Genomic DNA, 16,038 nt, shown 5'->3' on the forward strand with positions numbered 1-16,038 from the left:
TTTATACAAGACCGAATAGAATAAAACAAAATGAAAAAATTAACAACAAAACCCAATCTCAAATGGCACCTATTATGATACATTAAGATAAGATGAGATATTGAAAAGTTTACACTTCCCATTGAGAGGAGATCCCTTTGCCAGTTTTGAAAATAAAAAAAGATTTTAAGTAATTGAAATTTAAGTAATTGAATTTTTAATTGAAATTTTTAAGTAATTGAAATTTTAAGTAAGTAAAGTAAGAAATAGAAAACTGGGTCTGCATATAGTTAGTTATGTGTATTCATGACTAGTTTATCCCAAAGATCCATTGAATTAGGTTAGAATTTTTATTAATGACTTCTAGTACTCCCGTTAAGTTTCCAGTTGCTAGTATAATTAGAAGGTAGAAGTGAAAGTAGCTATTATGCTTCCTTGGAGGTGGGAGTGAGTTCATAGCATGAGTTTAAACTTATTTTGTGCTTTAAAAAAAAAAATTCTTCTAGTCTCAAAATGAGTATGCTCCTCTGTAACTATGTAATAAAATGAAAATACAAAATCCAGCCATTTGATCACTGTTTTTCAGTCACTTAGAATTTTAAATTAAAAAGGAGAGGGTTCAGGTGGATTACTATATTTTTTACCTTTTAGGCATACCCAATTACAGAATTTATTTCCTGTTGGGAGGGGATATTAGTAGAAAAAAATGAAAGGAGATAGAGAAAACAGTACAGCTGAGACCAAATGACAATCAAGTTGCCAGATAAAGAGGAAAAGCTACAGTAAGAGAAATTGGGGGTAGAGAAGAGTTGGTGATAACGACTAGAGAAAAAGGTGAGCTTTTTGAAGAATTGTATGGCTTCTTAACTGTATTCTTATGGAATTTCTTAATGGGACAAGTAAATGAATGTTTTCCATAGTACTGCAATTCTATAAGGTAGAAAGCTTCCTACAGATATGTCCATGTCCTTTCTCTCCTTTTTTGTCCTTGTTAATACTAAATCAGCCTTACACACTAAATGGGAAGATGCCTGTATAGCCCAGATAATGCTAATATGAAATAAGACTTGCAAGCAATTAAAAGAACCCTTGAATATTTGACTTAGGGAATTTAAACAGCCAAGTTTTCAGTTTCTAAATTCAATTTCTAAATCTTTTGAATCTTTGGAAAAGATGAGTCTTTGCAAAACTCTCAAAAAAAAAGACAAACTTATTAAACATTTTTCTACTTTTAAAAAACTATATATTTACCCATATATAATCATTTTCTATTTAAAAACTATATTTACCTATACACACATATAAATATTTATTACATATATTATACCTACAACTATGTGTATATATATATATATATATATATATATACACACAAATACCTAATATTTATTAAAAATATGCCATGGTTTTGTTATTCAAATGTATTTTCTTTATATAAAGTTGATCTATACATAGCAAGCAAGAATAAGCAAACAAAGCAAGTGTGGCTTTTAAAAGGTTTTATTTCTATTTGGCCTCTTGAATATTTAAAGAGATTCAAATTACAGAAATGTTTTCACAATGTTTTATGAACACAGATATTAGAAAGCTATCATATCCCTGTACAGAGATGGCTGTAGTAATAGCCTTTATAAAGTGATTTAACCTTTGTTACTTATATCCAGTAGAATGTAAGCTCTTCAGGGACAGGGACTATAATTTGTCTTTGCATTTTCCTCATGTCTTGTATGCCTTGGGCATAGAAGGCCCTTACCAAGTGTTTGTTCATGTAATAAGGGTATAAAAATATTTGTCTGACTCTTTGTGATCTCTTTGGGGAATTTTCTTGGCAAAGATACTAGAGGGTTTTCCATTTTCTTCTCCAACTTGTTGTAGAGATGAGAGAACTCAGGTAAATAGGGATAAGTGATTATACAGGTTCACGCAACTAGTAAGCATCTGAGGCTAGATTTGAACTCAAGTTTTCCTGACTGCAGGCTTAATACTCTAGCCACTATACTCCTTAGCTGCCTTATAAAAAGCATAGTTTCAGCTATATGTTCAACTTATTTTTTATTAATAAATTTTGTTTTGACATCAGTTATTTAGAAGCACTCAATCCTTTGTACACTGCTTTTGCATGAAAAAAAATTAAGTAAAATTAGTTTATTAATAGAGAATAAACCAAATTTAATGTTACTTCACTAAATCAGATATTCTAACAAATCATTTTTTGATTTGGAGTTGTTTTTTATTTTTATCTAGAACATTAGCTAAATGTTAAGTATGAATGATAGTTGACTGTTTTCTGCTTATATTTCCTTTTGGTATTTTTATTAGAATCTTGAACATTTAAAATCTGATTTAGTTTTTAAAACTAAATGTTCAATTTAAAAGCCAGTCTCCTTTCCACAAAATTCCAAGAAGCAGCCCCTTGCAGCATACAAACCTTTTCTGAATCTATCTGTGCCTCAAAATGTTGAGAGAAAATGAGTGACTGAATGAAGTCCATGGAATTGGAAGGCAAAGCTTCTTTTCTTTCAGTGCTTTAAGCTGTTATACCAATGTAAAAATAACCAAGTTTGTACTATTTTCGTGGTTGTTCTTGGGTATTATTTTACTTGAAACTTCTCTATTATTCTGAGCTTTTCCATCATATTTTCCCCACCCCTTCTCCCTAGAGGCTCATATCTTCTGTTTATATCAGTGGAAAAAGTGCTTTCTAGACTCTGCATTTTCAGCTACCAAGTGAATTGGTGACCTGAGTCCAAAGAAATTTCTCTTATAATTTTCTTCCATTCCCCTGGCATAATGTTTCAATATTGATTGATATTTTGGATTTTTAGTCTTAATTTAGTGGTAATAATAAGACTGAAGAAAAAAACACAAAGGAGGGGAGAAAAAAAATTACAGGATTTTGTCATAGGAAGGAGCCATTTAATTTAACTGTATTTGAAGAGGCGTTCTTTCCACAGCATTCTGGATAAATGAATATCCAGTTCCTATCAGATCTCCCATGAATTGAATTTTTGGTTATCTCTAATTGTTAGGCACCCCTTCCACTAAACCAAATCTTAATCTGCCTCACTGCAAATTTATTCAGTTATTTCTTGATTTTTTTCTTCTCTTTGGGGCTAAACCCTTCTTATATTCCTGTTGGAATATTTGAAAAAATAGTTGTTGTATTCCATGTCTTTCCCTATTCCTTAATTCTGTTCAGACTAAAAAACCCAGTTCCTTTAATGAATCTTCTATATGACATGGTCTCAGATCATTTTAGTTATCCTGATAACCCTTTGTCTAACAATTTTATTTCATCTACTAAATGATAAACTGCATGACGGCAAACTGACTTATTATGCATTCTACATAGTGTTTTGTATCTGATGGCTGCTTAATAAATATCTGTTGAATGAAAAATGAGAATATAAAATATATAATGATTGTGATAAATCTGTTTTTACTTGTGAGGGCAGGGTAACTTTGGTACACAGTAGGGAAGCCCAGAATTTGTTAATTAGCTAGGTTTTTCATGAACAGAATGCTTGTTTATTATTTCTGAGTGAACTTTATCAAAGATCTAATTTTAGCAAAAAAAAATTTTTCTACTAGGAATAATGTAAGTAAGCACTTAAAAAAATCCACTCTAACCCAATTAATTTATTCTTTGAAATGCAAATAGAAGCATGGATTTATTTTTTAATGTAAATTATTCTTTGGTAGAATATGAATTGATTTTTTTTTTTTTTAGTCTTCATTTCAGAATTTTAAACTAATTTAGTTTTTGTGAGAGTAGAACTTTAGTAGGACTCATAACACCAGCCCTGAATTCAGGAGGACCTGAGTTCAAATCTGGTCTCAAACACTTAACACTTCCTAGCTGGGTGACCCTGGGCAAGTCACTTAACTCCAGCCTCAGGGAAGGAGAAAAAAAAAAAAAGGAATCATAAGGAACCTGTGTGCATTAGGACTTGGGAATCAGGAAGTAATAGTAATGATGGATGTATGACCATGCCCATGCTGTCACTGCTAGGAAGCTAGCCGGTGTAAAAAGAAAAAAAAAAAAAAGCAAAATACAAACCATGGATTCAGAAAATAAATGTAAAATCTGGAGTTGGGAGGAATATTATTGGCTATCTAATACAACACTCAAGAAGCCGGGACTAAGAGTGGGTAAATGGCTGCCTGGGATCACACAGATACTGGTATAATAAAGGCTTTGAACTCTGACTCTGACTGAATAATTTACCCTCTCTCCTGCACCATCCTGCCCTTAAAGGATTATCCGTTCAGAACCTGAGTTCTGAGGCCTTTTTGCTTTTGGACCCCAGTTAATACTTGTTTAGCCGTCTCTCCCCACATTAGTAGTCTAAGAAGCCTTTTCTGACTCTTCCCCATAGAGAAGAGGCTATTTCTGGCACCATCTCAGCAACGCAAAAATCTCCAGGAATCTGCCTCTTGACCCTGCCCAGAGGTGTAGACCTAAGAGGAGAATTAGGGGTCATCCTCGGTTCACCGAGGAGATTTGCTCAAGGTCACAGAGCAAAGGGCATGACCAGGCCTCTAACTGATTCTGTGATCTGGCTTTAGGCCACGTGGGGCGGTGCTGACAGTGGCCCGCAGGCCAGGGAGACCACTCCAGATTTTCCGTGCTGCCTTGAGTCCTGAATGGAGCAGCCGGCAAACAACCTTCGTTAACCTCTCTGAGGTCAGAACTGCCGGAATGGCTGCTGGCCAGGGAGAGATGCTGCTTCAATCCGGGCTGCTGAGGGTGGTTGCCCCACATAATTCAGTCCACTTTCTTTTATGAAAGGAAAAAAAAAGTTACAAAGGGTAAGAAGAAATGGCTTTCACACATGGGATCTATAGTCTCTCCAGGAAAACCCCTTTGAAAAGTGTCTGTGAGAGGCTGTCACATTGAGTGGCAGGTATGACCTGGTAGAGGAAAGGAGGCTGTGCTGGGGGCGTGGCCTCTTGCCCCTCTCCCCACGGGCCTATGATCTGAGAAGCCTCGGCTACCAGGAACACCAGGAAACGACTCTTGCTCCATGAGGCAGCTCAGGAGGAAGTGCGGAGGGGCCTTCTGACCTCTGGCCTCTGCCCCCTGCCCCCTGCCCTGAGAGTGCCATGGAGGGGGAGAAGCACATCCTAAGGTCAGGGCATGGAGGCAGAGAGGATAGAGAATTCAGAACAGACAGGAAGGTCCCAGGTGGGGTGCATGTGCAACCTTTGCATGCGAAGGAGCCCGTTTTGGAAATGGGGCAAACGTAAAAGGTCCCAGAAGTACAAATGCCCAAGGTCCCACTCTTCCTTCTGTGCCCGTGAGTATCCTTGGGAACTGCGCTGCAGTTGGGAGTACTCTCCCCTGCGCCTCACATTCTTGGGGCTGCTCGCTTCCTTGCCCTTCTCCTTCCTAGGACACCTCCCCCAACACCCACGCCCCTGCCCCACACCCCTGCTCAAGTGCCCCTCCGCCCGTGGCTGCTTTCCGGGCAGGGTCTGGCCTTGGGCCGAGGCCTCAGCCTGCCCTCAGCTGCCAGACGTGGCTGTCACTATATGGATTAGAATGGAGCGCCCTGGTACCTCTTGGAATACACTTGGGGAATATTCGAGTCCGAAATGCAGAACCCTTCAAGGGCTATGTTAACATGCACGCTGGACCCTCCCTCTGAGCGCCTGAGGGAACAAGCCTCTAGGAGCACTTAGCTCATTTACAGTGCTGTGTTCCCCCCAGGCTGCCTGCCATCATCCCCCAGAAAAGGGAGGAGCGCTGGTCTTGGCGCGTTTTTCCTCGCAGAAGCGACTTTGCGGAGCGCAATTTCGGGTTGGGAGGCCCCAGAGGCTGTCCCAATCCCAACGTGCGCTGCCGCTGGTCCCGTGAGCGGTGGCCTGGACCTGGCCTGGGGACGTCCCATGCCCGGGGAGGCCTGTTGCTAATGACAGTAGCAGAAGTTATGAACCACGTGTCCAGCGCTGCTCACTGCTTCACTCTTGTCACCTCGTTTAATTCTTACAACAACCTAGGAAGGTGTTTTCTATTCTTCTCCAATGATAGATAGCGATTCTACGGCAGCTCACCGGGTGCTGGACACTGTGTAAAGCGTTTATGTTGTTGTCTCATGTGCTCCTCCCAGTCACCCAGGAGGTAACCCTCACCGTTCTCCGTTTTACAGATAAGGAAACTGAGGCAAGCGGCGGCGAAGCCATTCCTCCCGGTGACACCGCTAGTAAGTGTCTGAGGCCAGGTCTGAGTGGGTCCTGCTGTAGCTAGTCAGGGTCCGCGGCCTGGGCGGAGTAGGAGTGATACCGGAACGGTGCTGCCGTTCCTGTAAGTTGGAATAACCTTTGTAAAGCGCTTAGCACCACGAAGTGCTGGTTACTGCCATAAAATACTTAGGCATGCGCCCGGCACACAGGTGAGTAATGCAATACTAATTGTTACTACAAGCTAAGAGGATAATTGTAAAGCCCGCGGAGCACAGAGGAGGCGCCCTGTCCATTCCAGCGAGCCCCAGGGGAAGGACTCGGAGCGGGCTAGCAGTTGGGAAAAAGGAGATTCAGGCTTGGCGCATAGAAACAATTTTTCTAACAGTTCAGGTTTCAAATGATTATTAGCGGCTTTCCAAATTTCTCATATTATAATAGAATTTACATAATCACCACTATGGGCCAGGCGCCTGTCTCAATTTATAACAACCAGAATCTGTACAATCACTACTGTGCCAGACGCTGTGCTTTAAATGATCTTCACACCTAATATTATCCTTATTTTAAAGGTGAGGAAACCGAGGCAACAGAAATTAATTGTTTTGTCAGGGTCACACAGGCACTAAGTGTCTGAAGCTCTTTTTGACTCCAGGCCCAAGGCTCTATCTACTGTTCCACCTAATTGCCTGGAATGGAACAACTCTGAGCCCTCTTCCTCAAGATAGCCTTAAAATAATGTAATGACAGCTGTTTGCTTTCCTTGAGTCTGCTTTTTTGCAGGAGCCCTGCAAAATAGTCAATATTTATTTAACACTTACTCCAAACCAGGCATTGCACTGTGCTAAGCATTTTACAAATATCTTCTCAGTTGATCCTCACAACCACCCTAAAAGGAGGTACCTTTAACTTCCCCGTGTTACAGATGAAGAAACGAAGGTCAACAGTGTTAATTGAATCTACCAGGTCACACAGGTGGATTTGAACTTGGGTCCTCTTTACTCTAAGTTGGGAGCTCTATCCACTGTACCATCCACCTCCCTGTCTTTCATTTGTGGTTTTCTTCAATAAAATATAAGCTTCTTAAGGGTAGGGACTATTTTATTTTTGTGGTTAAGTTCCTAGGACATAACTCGGTGCCTGGCACATACTGGATGCTTAGTATTAAATACTGATTATTAATTCATTTAATTGAAAAATAATGCTGTTTAAATAATCTCTAGGTGCTTCATTATTATTTGCTGTCAATTCATTCCTGCACCTTTCACTGAAATTTATTCCTTGATACTTACAGTCTAAGTGCTTTTGTTCCTCTGTATGTATTAGAACCTCCTTCCTGTGTATCCTGTTGTGTGACCTTTGGTTGAAGGATCTGGAGATGGCTAACTCAGAGGAGAGAAGTCTTAGGGGAGGGGGAAAATGTCTGGAACATGAACATTACCTTCTAATATTTGAAGGACTGTTATGTGGAAGAAACATTTTATTTGTGCTATACTGATGCGGTTAGTGGCAGTGCAGAGAGTTAAGGTGTGAGAATCCCCTTCTGGTTGGTGCAAGTCCAACATGAAAGAATTCATGAACCCGAAAAGATTGAATGGAAAAAGGGAGTTTTATTGGCACTGCAGAAGTCAGCTTTGCTAGGGGACTGACTTCCTCAATGGCAAAGTCCCGGCAGGGAAGTAAATGGAGGTATTAACACTGAGAAGAGAATGTCTTCACAGCGGGCAGGGGGTCCCGACAGGCAGCTGTGCCAAGGAGGGAGAGGTTCCTTGACAAGGTGTGGTCCTGCTTTGGGCCTCTGCAAAGAAATGAGTTTAAATTGCCCTTTAATAGGAAATCTGAGACTGAAGTTTCAATTGAATGAAATTCCTGCCCCCAGGCCTAGATTTCCAGTAGAATGAGACCACTTAAGTTCAAACTAAGTAGGAGTGGTCCAGGACTAATTTTCAGCTCAATAGAGGGGGCAGCTACCCCACCAAGATAACTGAATGGAGCCACTTTATCTCAGTTCCCTGAGGTGAGTCTCTCCCACTGGAGAGTTTCTCAAGAGTTCACCCATTGCTTTTCCCCCAAAGCCAGAGGACAGTTTCAGGGTTCCCCACATCAATACCTCTACAGAGAACAGAACTAGAACTAATAGGAAAAATGAAAGGAAACACATTTAATCTTAACAAAAGGGACAATTTCTGGACACTTAAAGCAGAGTGAAAGCAGTTTGAACTATAGTTTCTTGTCACTAGAGGTAAGCCAGACTTTATCAGGGATGGAACTTAAACTTCAAAAAAAATTGTGCTCCAATATATAGCAGAACACAAGAGATGATTATATATGCAGTTGTGAATCTCCATTTCACAACTTTCAAAACTGCTTCCTTTTAACATTTTCTATATGAAAGCAACTTTACTGAAGAATGGCAGTTGCATAGGAATGTTATAAATGTTGGAAGTCTACTGATTAAAGAACTGGTGGTATGTTATGCAAAGGCTTTTTGATTAAAGATCTGTTCAATTTAAAGCATTTGGTAGTTAAACTTGACTTATAAAAGAACACACACTTCGATAACTTTTGTTCTGTGAGATTTTCATTATGGGTTCTTTCTTTGCCAATGTACACTGTAAACCTATTTATATCTTTTCATCTCATGTGATTCTTGACCCAAGTCTACTCATAAACCCCTTCAAGAGGATCTAACTACCATGTTAGAGACCTTCCTCTAACATATAAGCATTTTTAACCTGGAGTATATTAACTTTTTTCTTTCTTTTTTAAAAAATAATAACTTTTGGTTTTCAAAATATATACAAAGATAGTTTTCAATGTTAACCCTTGCAAAACCTTTTGATCCAATTTTTTCTCTTCTTTCCCCTGCCCCTTCCCCTAGACAACAAGTAATCCAATATATGTTAAACATGTGCAATGTATCAGTGTCCCAGTTTTCCCACATCCCCGCCAACATTTATCATTATCTTTTCCTGTTATTTGAGAGGGGTGTAGCAGTACCTCAAGGTTGTCTTAATTTGCATTTTCAGATGAATAGATTTAGAGCATTTTTTCATGTGACTAGAAATGGTTTTAATTTCATCTTAAAGTTATCTGTTCATATCTTTTGACCATTTATCAATTGGAGAATGGCTTGTATTCTTATAAATGTGAGTCAGTTCTGTATATATTTTAGAAATGAGATCTTAATCAGAACCCTTGAATGTAAAAATTCTTTCCCAGTTTATTGCTTCCCTTCTAATTTTGTCTGCATTGGTTTTGTTTGTACAAAACCTTTTTAACTTAATATAATCAAAATTATCTATTTTGCATTCCAAATTGTCTTTTAATTCTTTGGCAATAAATTCCTTTCTCCTCCACAAATCTGAGAGATAGACTATCCTTTGTTCTTCTAATTTGCTTATTACTAAAAACTTATTAAACGATTATTCTTTATGTCTAAATTATGAACCCATTTTGACCTTATCTTGGTATAGGATGTTAAATGTTGGTCAATGCCTAGTTTCTATCATATTATTTTCCAATTTTCTCAGCAATTTTTGTGAAATAATGAGTTCTTATCCCGAAAGCTGGGGTCTTTGGATTTGTCAGATACTAGATTGCTATTGTTATTGACTATTTTGTCCTGTGAACTTATTCCACTGATCGACTATTATATTTTTTAGCCAGTACCAAATGGTTTTCCTAATCACTGCTTTATAATATAGTTTTAGGTCTGGTACAGCTAGACCATCTTCATTTGCATTTTCCCCAATAATTCTCTTGAAATTCTTGACCTTTTGTTCTTCCAGTTGAATTTTGCATTTATTTTTCTAGCTCTATGAAGTAATTTCTTGGCAGTTAGATTGGTTTGACACTTAATAAGTAGACTAATTTAGGTAGAATTGTCATATTTGGCCTATCCATGAGCACTTGATATTCTTCTAATTGTTTATATTATATTATAATATAATAAATAAATATATTTATTAATAATATATTGATATTAATTAATTTTAAATTAATTATCCTATATATTTTATTTAATAATGTCTAATATAAAATAATTAAATATTAAATTAATTAGCTAGTCAAAACAATATTAATTAATGAACAATATTCATATTTTAATAATATATATATAAACAAATAAGCAGACAAATTAATTTATTCATATAATGTATGGGTATTAATTTTTTTTGAAAATTTGGATAACTGTACTTCAATATAATTGATTTCCTTTTTCATGCAATGTACTTCATTTTACATATTTAAAAATCATTCTTCTGAGAAGGAATCCATAAGTTTCATCAGACTGCCAGAGGAATCTATGATGCACAAAAAGTTAAGACTCCTTACATTAATGATTTGATTTTGAAATAGGTATCATGTGCATTTATATGCTTAGAAAACTAATATTCAGCTATAAGGTATAGCCCTTGTATCACAAACATTTTCATGTGATCTAGAACCTGAAGACTCTTGAGTAATTTACTCACATTCCTGACTTTTAGTTCTCACTCAAGAAATAAATATATGGCATATCCTGACAGCAGTTCCCTAAGTGTTTATGATGGACCCCCACTTGTAAACATAATTATTACTGAAGAGAAAAGGACGAGAAAACAAATCCTTGAATGAGCAATCATCGGCCCCCCAAATTTGTCAGAACCTCTAGTTTTTGGACAGTTCAGCCAGTTCCTATGCCTGTATTGACTGACTTTTTGATAGAAGGTGTGCGTAGGTATGTTGGGCAGCTGGGTGATACAATGAACAGAGCACTGGGCTTGGAATCAGGAGACTTGCCTTTGTGACTTTAAATGTGATGTCAGAGAGCTGTGTGACCCTCGGCAAGTCATTTAACCCTTTTAGCCTCAGTTTCCTCATTGTAAAATAAGCTGGAGAAGGAAATGGTAAACCACTCCAGGATCATTGCTAAGGAAAACCCAAATGGTTCACAGGACTTTAGAACAACAACATGTACTGGTATGGTGGGAAGACTTTTTTTTTTTTTTTTTTTTCTAAAATTTTACCTCTCTAAATTTTACCTATTTTTTATGGTTCATGACAGCCTGTTTACACCGAGAGCCAGTCTACCAGTTTCTCAAGTCAGGTGAGTGCCTATCATTCTGCACTGTTAGCTCCCATGCAAGATGAATTTGACACCATTTGGAGTCCTCTTCTCCACGGCCCTCACCTCCTTCTCCCAAAGGACCTTTCTCTTCTTTATTATAATACTAAACTATTATTCAGTGGAGCTGCTTGGCTTTATGCATTTTGTATGGAGAAGATGAGCAGAATTCAGAAAGAGCCTTATCTGGGGCTTAGCTGATAGTCTAACAGGAAAAACGCTGAGCTGGGAATCCTTGTGGAGTGTTTGGGACCCTTGTCAGGGAGGTGCTGCTCTGGAGCTGGGAGCCTTGGGTTCTGGGTGACCTTGGGCAGAGCCCTGATACTAGAGCCTCAGTTTTTTCATTTGTAAATTGAGGACCCTTCATTTTCTGGAGCTATGATTTTATGACTGTAAGTTTTTTACTATCTACTTCATAGAGCCATTATGAGAATACATGGGAGAATCCATGTTAAGGGCTTTGTAATCATAAAATGCTCCATAAATATTATTTATTTTTAGCGCAGCTGCTATTGTTTATTTTTAGCAACAGCTGCTTTAAAACAAATAACCTTTGTTGAACAATCAAATGTTGTATTTAACATTTTAGGAACATTCTTGAGTATGGAACTTTATGTTATTAGATAGAGTTTGATTATTAACTTTATTCCTTCTTAGATGCTGATCTTCAGATGGATTGTAAAGAAGCCATATTACATAGGAAATTTAAGCCATGGTTATATTATAAGAAAACATTTGAATTCTGTATGGACAGTAAAGCCCAGTGAATGACTTATTTCTTTCCACTTTGAAAAAGAAATGAAAAGTAAACAAGTTATTAATTAGGAATTTTACTTTTAGATCAGAAGTGTTATTGCATTGATTGAGAGAACCCTAGTGAGGAAAAGCCTTCTCTCAATTCATTATCTTAGCAGCTTATATCTTCAGAAAGTTTTCTAGGGCAGGGCTTCTTAAATTTTTTCCACTTGTGACTTCTATTTGCCAAGAAATTTTTACTGACTCAGCGTAGATGTATATGAAACAAATATCTAGAAATCAAACATTTACTGATAATAAATCATAATTTTGCAAACCTTACATTGTTACATGACTCCATATGGGTTGAGACCCATAGTTGAAGAAGCTTAATTCTAGAGCAGTGATGTCAAACTCAAATAGAAAAGGAAGCCATTAAACTCTACATACGAATCCCTGCAAGATAGATGAACTTTAACTTTGATTGTATTTTATTTTGTTTGGTGTTTCCCAGCTATGTTTTAATCTGGATCAGACTGCTTTCCAGCTCCTTGGCCACTCAGTTAAGGGATCACTTAGTATGTGTGAGAGGTGGGCTATGGATCGGGGTGTTCATGCTTTGAGGGTGCCTCTCTGTTCAGTTCTGTGTCAGTGATATGTTCTACAAAGGCGTTCAGCTGAGTCATTGGTAGCCTCTTTTTTGCTTCTGCAGCATGATACTGTACTGCATGTTTGGAATGTTGACACATGCTGCACACTAAGACCCTTAAGTGTTTTCTTCATCATCAGAGAAAGATAGGCCCTCTCATGTAGGTAGGGCTGGACCTGAAGGCTTACTCGAATGTCTTTTCATGGTGTGTGGATGAGAATCTGGGCTCTGGGGGGCTATACCAGTGGAGTGTAATAAGTCCTGGTAGGTTCTTCTTAGTTGGGATGGACTAGCGTTGGTCTGAAGTTGAGTCTAGGGATATTTAGAAGAAACTGTTATGAGAATGTTTTCCACTAAGTAATGTGTAATTTTTTTTCTCCAGTCATTTATAAGTGCTCAGGTGGAAGAAATCATCGAAAATCTTTGGGTTTCTAGAGCTTCTAATTGAAGTAAATTGTGTGAATTGAAGTACTGAAGGAAGTGTAGTTCTAGTGTTAAAAACATTGTATACTTAATCTTTGAAAACCATAGAGGGACAGTGCGGTATAGTGACCAGAATGCTGCAATTAGAGTTAAAAGATCTAGGTTCAAATCTCACCTGACCCCTACTGATTTTGTGACCCTGGGCAAGTCATCTGACCTCTTAGTTCTCAAGACCAGAAGGGTCAACCATTTGGCATATTGCCAGAATGCAAATGGGATTGGGAATATTTAACAAAATAAATAAAAATCAAATCACTTAATTTATTTGGACCTTGGGCAACTAAGTGAACAAGCCAAGTTGGTTGGTATTAAGCACTTATTAAGGTATTAAGCTAGGCATTCTGCTAAGCTCTTGATGTACAAAGAAAGGTAAAAACTGTGCCTGCCATCATGGGGGTTCCCATTCTAATATTAGGGGGAGACAACATGCAAACAGCTAAATATAGACAAATTATGTACAGGATAAATTGTATAACCTCAAGGGCTCTAGCATTAAGGGAAATTAAGAAAAGTGTGGAAAGTGTGATTTTTTTTTTTTTTTTTAGCTAGAACTTGAAGGAAGCTAAAGAAATTAGGAGGTAGAAAGGAAGGGGGATAAAATTTCATCTTGGGAAATAGTCAGTGAAATGCATAGAATTGGGTGATTAAGTGTTTTATGCAAGGAACAGCAAGGAAATGGTGTTTTGGGATCATGGAGAAGAGTAAGATGTGGGAATATTGCAAAAGTAAAAGGAAGGGACTAGGTTATGAAATGCTTTAAATGTCAAACTATGTATTTGATCCTGAAGAAGCCTGGGAGTCATGACATGATCAGACCTGTTCTAGGGGAAGATCAATTTGGGAGCTGAGTGGAAGATGTTGGGAGACACTTGAGGCAAGATGACAGATCAAGGCTATTGGGGTAGCCCAGGGGTGAAGAGATGCATCAGAAGTGGGGGCAGCCAGAGAAAAGAAGGGAGTACATACAGGAGATGTTAGCAAGGCTTCGCAACAGATTATGTGTGTGTGTAGAGTTTGAGAGTGGCATCTAGACTATAAACTTGAGTGACTAGGAGGATGGTTGTCCCCTTGACAGCAAATAGGACATTTGAGGAGGATAGGATTTATGGGAAACATATTCTATATGATATTTTTGGGATATTCAATTCAAGATGTCCAGTGAACAGTTGGATACTATAATTTATAAATGGATTAACTTCCCATGCCAACAAAATCATAGATCTTTGCTTTATAGTAAGTTAACAAATATTTATCAAGAGCTTAGATACAAAGGAAGTTTAAAGAAAAACAAAACAAAATATCCTTTAAAAAAGCTAACATTCTAATTGAGGGGGAGGTGGGTGGAGACATACATAGCAAGAAAACAAGAATGTACAAACAACTTAGATGTAGGATGAATTAGAAATAGTTATTAGAGACATATTGAGTGTGAAACTGGTAATCCATATCAAGTGCTTCTGAATGAACCGCAATGTCACATCTTTCATAAATGGTCTTTTTCCATGGTTTCTTCTGCTATTTCAGTGCAGAAGGCAGCTTGAAATAAACTCCAAGTTGCTACTCAGTACTCTGTTAAAACAAACCAATGAGCTCACACACCTAGATATATGAATGGCCTCTTTGAGGGTTATTTTTAAGGGGTGATTTGACCTACTAACCAAAAAGAAGGAGGTGACCTGAACTGGGGGGAACCCTCAAATTCTAAATTCCTGAGGTTCAGAATTTGCTAATTACAAATTCTTACATTTGTGACCAGATTGGAAAGTGGTGACACAGAGGTATTTTCAGCCTAAACTGAAGTTGGAAGCTTCCCATATTTTATGACAAAACTTGTTCTGCTGGGATTAGCTTCATCCAAATTTTGTAGGCAAAAGATTCAGACAGGGATCCAAAGTACGAGGATGTGATAGAAAATCCAAACATAACCACAGGATATGAGAGAAAATCCAAACAGAGGTGGGATTGAGTGCAGAACTTAGAGATGAGATAGATACCTTGATTCAGATCCTGCCTCTGAGCCAAAATGGCTGTATGACCCTGGGAAAGTCACTTAACCTTATATGGTTCCGGGCATCTCTCTGACTATAAATTGCAGAACAGTGCCAGTCTACATTGGTAGGATTCCTCCCTGGGATTTGGTATATCTAATAGGATCTCAGCCCTCAAAAATCAAAAAACTGTCCAAACCTATATAATTATCTGTATCAAAGGCAGTGGGATGTTCTGGTTGGATTGGGACAGTCCTGGTTTTTGGCCACTTGACTAGCCAGTCAGAAGGCCTAAAAAAACTAACTCTATTTTACAACTATTTGTTCCATATGTATGAGTGAAATAAAATAGGTTCACTGACTATATTTCTCTCATCAGTTAAACAACTATTTATTAAGCCTTTGTTATGTGCAAAATACTGTGATTAATATTGTGAAATTAAATTGAAGGTAGAGGAGTTGTCAAAATAATTTACACTGTTAAGCAAATCATCTGAAGATGAATACCAAGAAACTGGTATTTTCTTAGAGTGGTAGCCACTAGAACTCTTGCTTTTTATTTGAGAGGTATTAAATACTGAAAGATATTCCATTTGGAAATGTTTATTGCTCCTTTCTTATTTAATCAATCAACAGGTATTTCTCAGTCAGCTACTATGTGGTAGTTGCTTTGCCGGGGATACAAATACAATGATTGAAACAATCCCTATTCACAAGGTTTCACTCTTCCCCTTAACAGGGTCTACAGCCAAAGCAAGGAATAGGTTTTTTGAACTTTGTCAATAGAGCCACCAAAAATCCTAGGGGCCATGGAGAAAAGTAAAAATTGGCTCTTCATCTTCCCTTGCCAGTTTGATGAACAGTTTCTGCCTGTTGGCTTGTTCCCATATCTTCAAATGACTTGTTGGAAG

General features: G+C 37.8%; 1 protein-coding gene across 8 annotated transcripts in view; it reads left to right on the forward strand.

The window, feature by feature from the left end:
* The first annotated feature begins 709 nt into the window (after positions 1–709).
* Positions 710–16,038, forward strand: part of ATP8A2 (ATPase phospholipid transporting 8A2) — a 667,830-nt gene continuing 652,501 nt past the window's right edge. The window contains exons 1-3 of one of the 8 annotated variants that reach the window (XM_074303628.1): positions 710–813; positions 6,132–6,185; positions 11,213–11,254. Coding sequence is in view for 4 of the 8 variants with exons in the window: in XM_074303625.1 (XP_074159726.1) it covers positions 5,120–5,279; positions 6,132–6,185; positions 11,213–11,254 (256 nt within the window). In the remaining 4 variants the exon portion in view is untranslated. Of the gene's footprint in view, positions 814–5,098; positions 5,280–6,131; positions 6,186–11,212; positions 11,255–16,038 lie in introns of those variants that run through there. The other 7 variants (XM_074303625.1, XM_074303622.1, XM_074303629.1 and 4 more) reach the window with 7 other exon arrangements.

This window comes from Sminthopsis crassicaudata, chromosome 3 (genome assembly GCF_048593235.1).
Source record: "Sminthopsis crassicaudata isolate SCR6 chromosome 3, ASM4859323v1, whole genome shotgun sequence".
Taxonomy (NCBI): domain Eukaryota; kingdom Metazoa; phylum Chordata; class Mammalia; order Dasyuromorphia; family Dasyuridae; genus Sminthopsis; species Sminthopsis crassicaudata.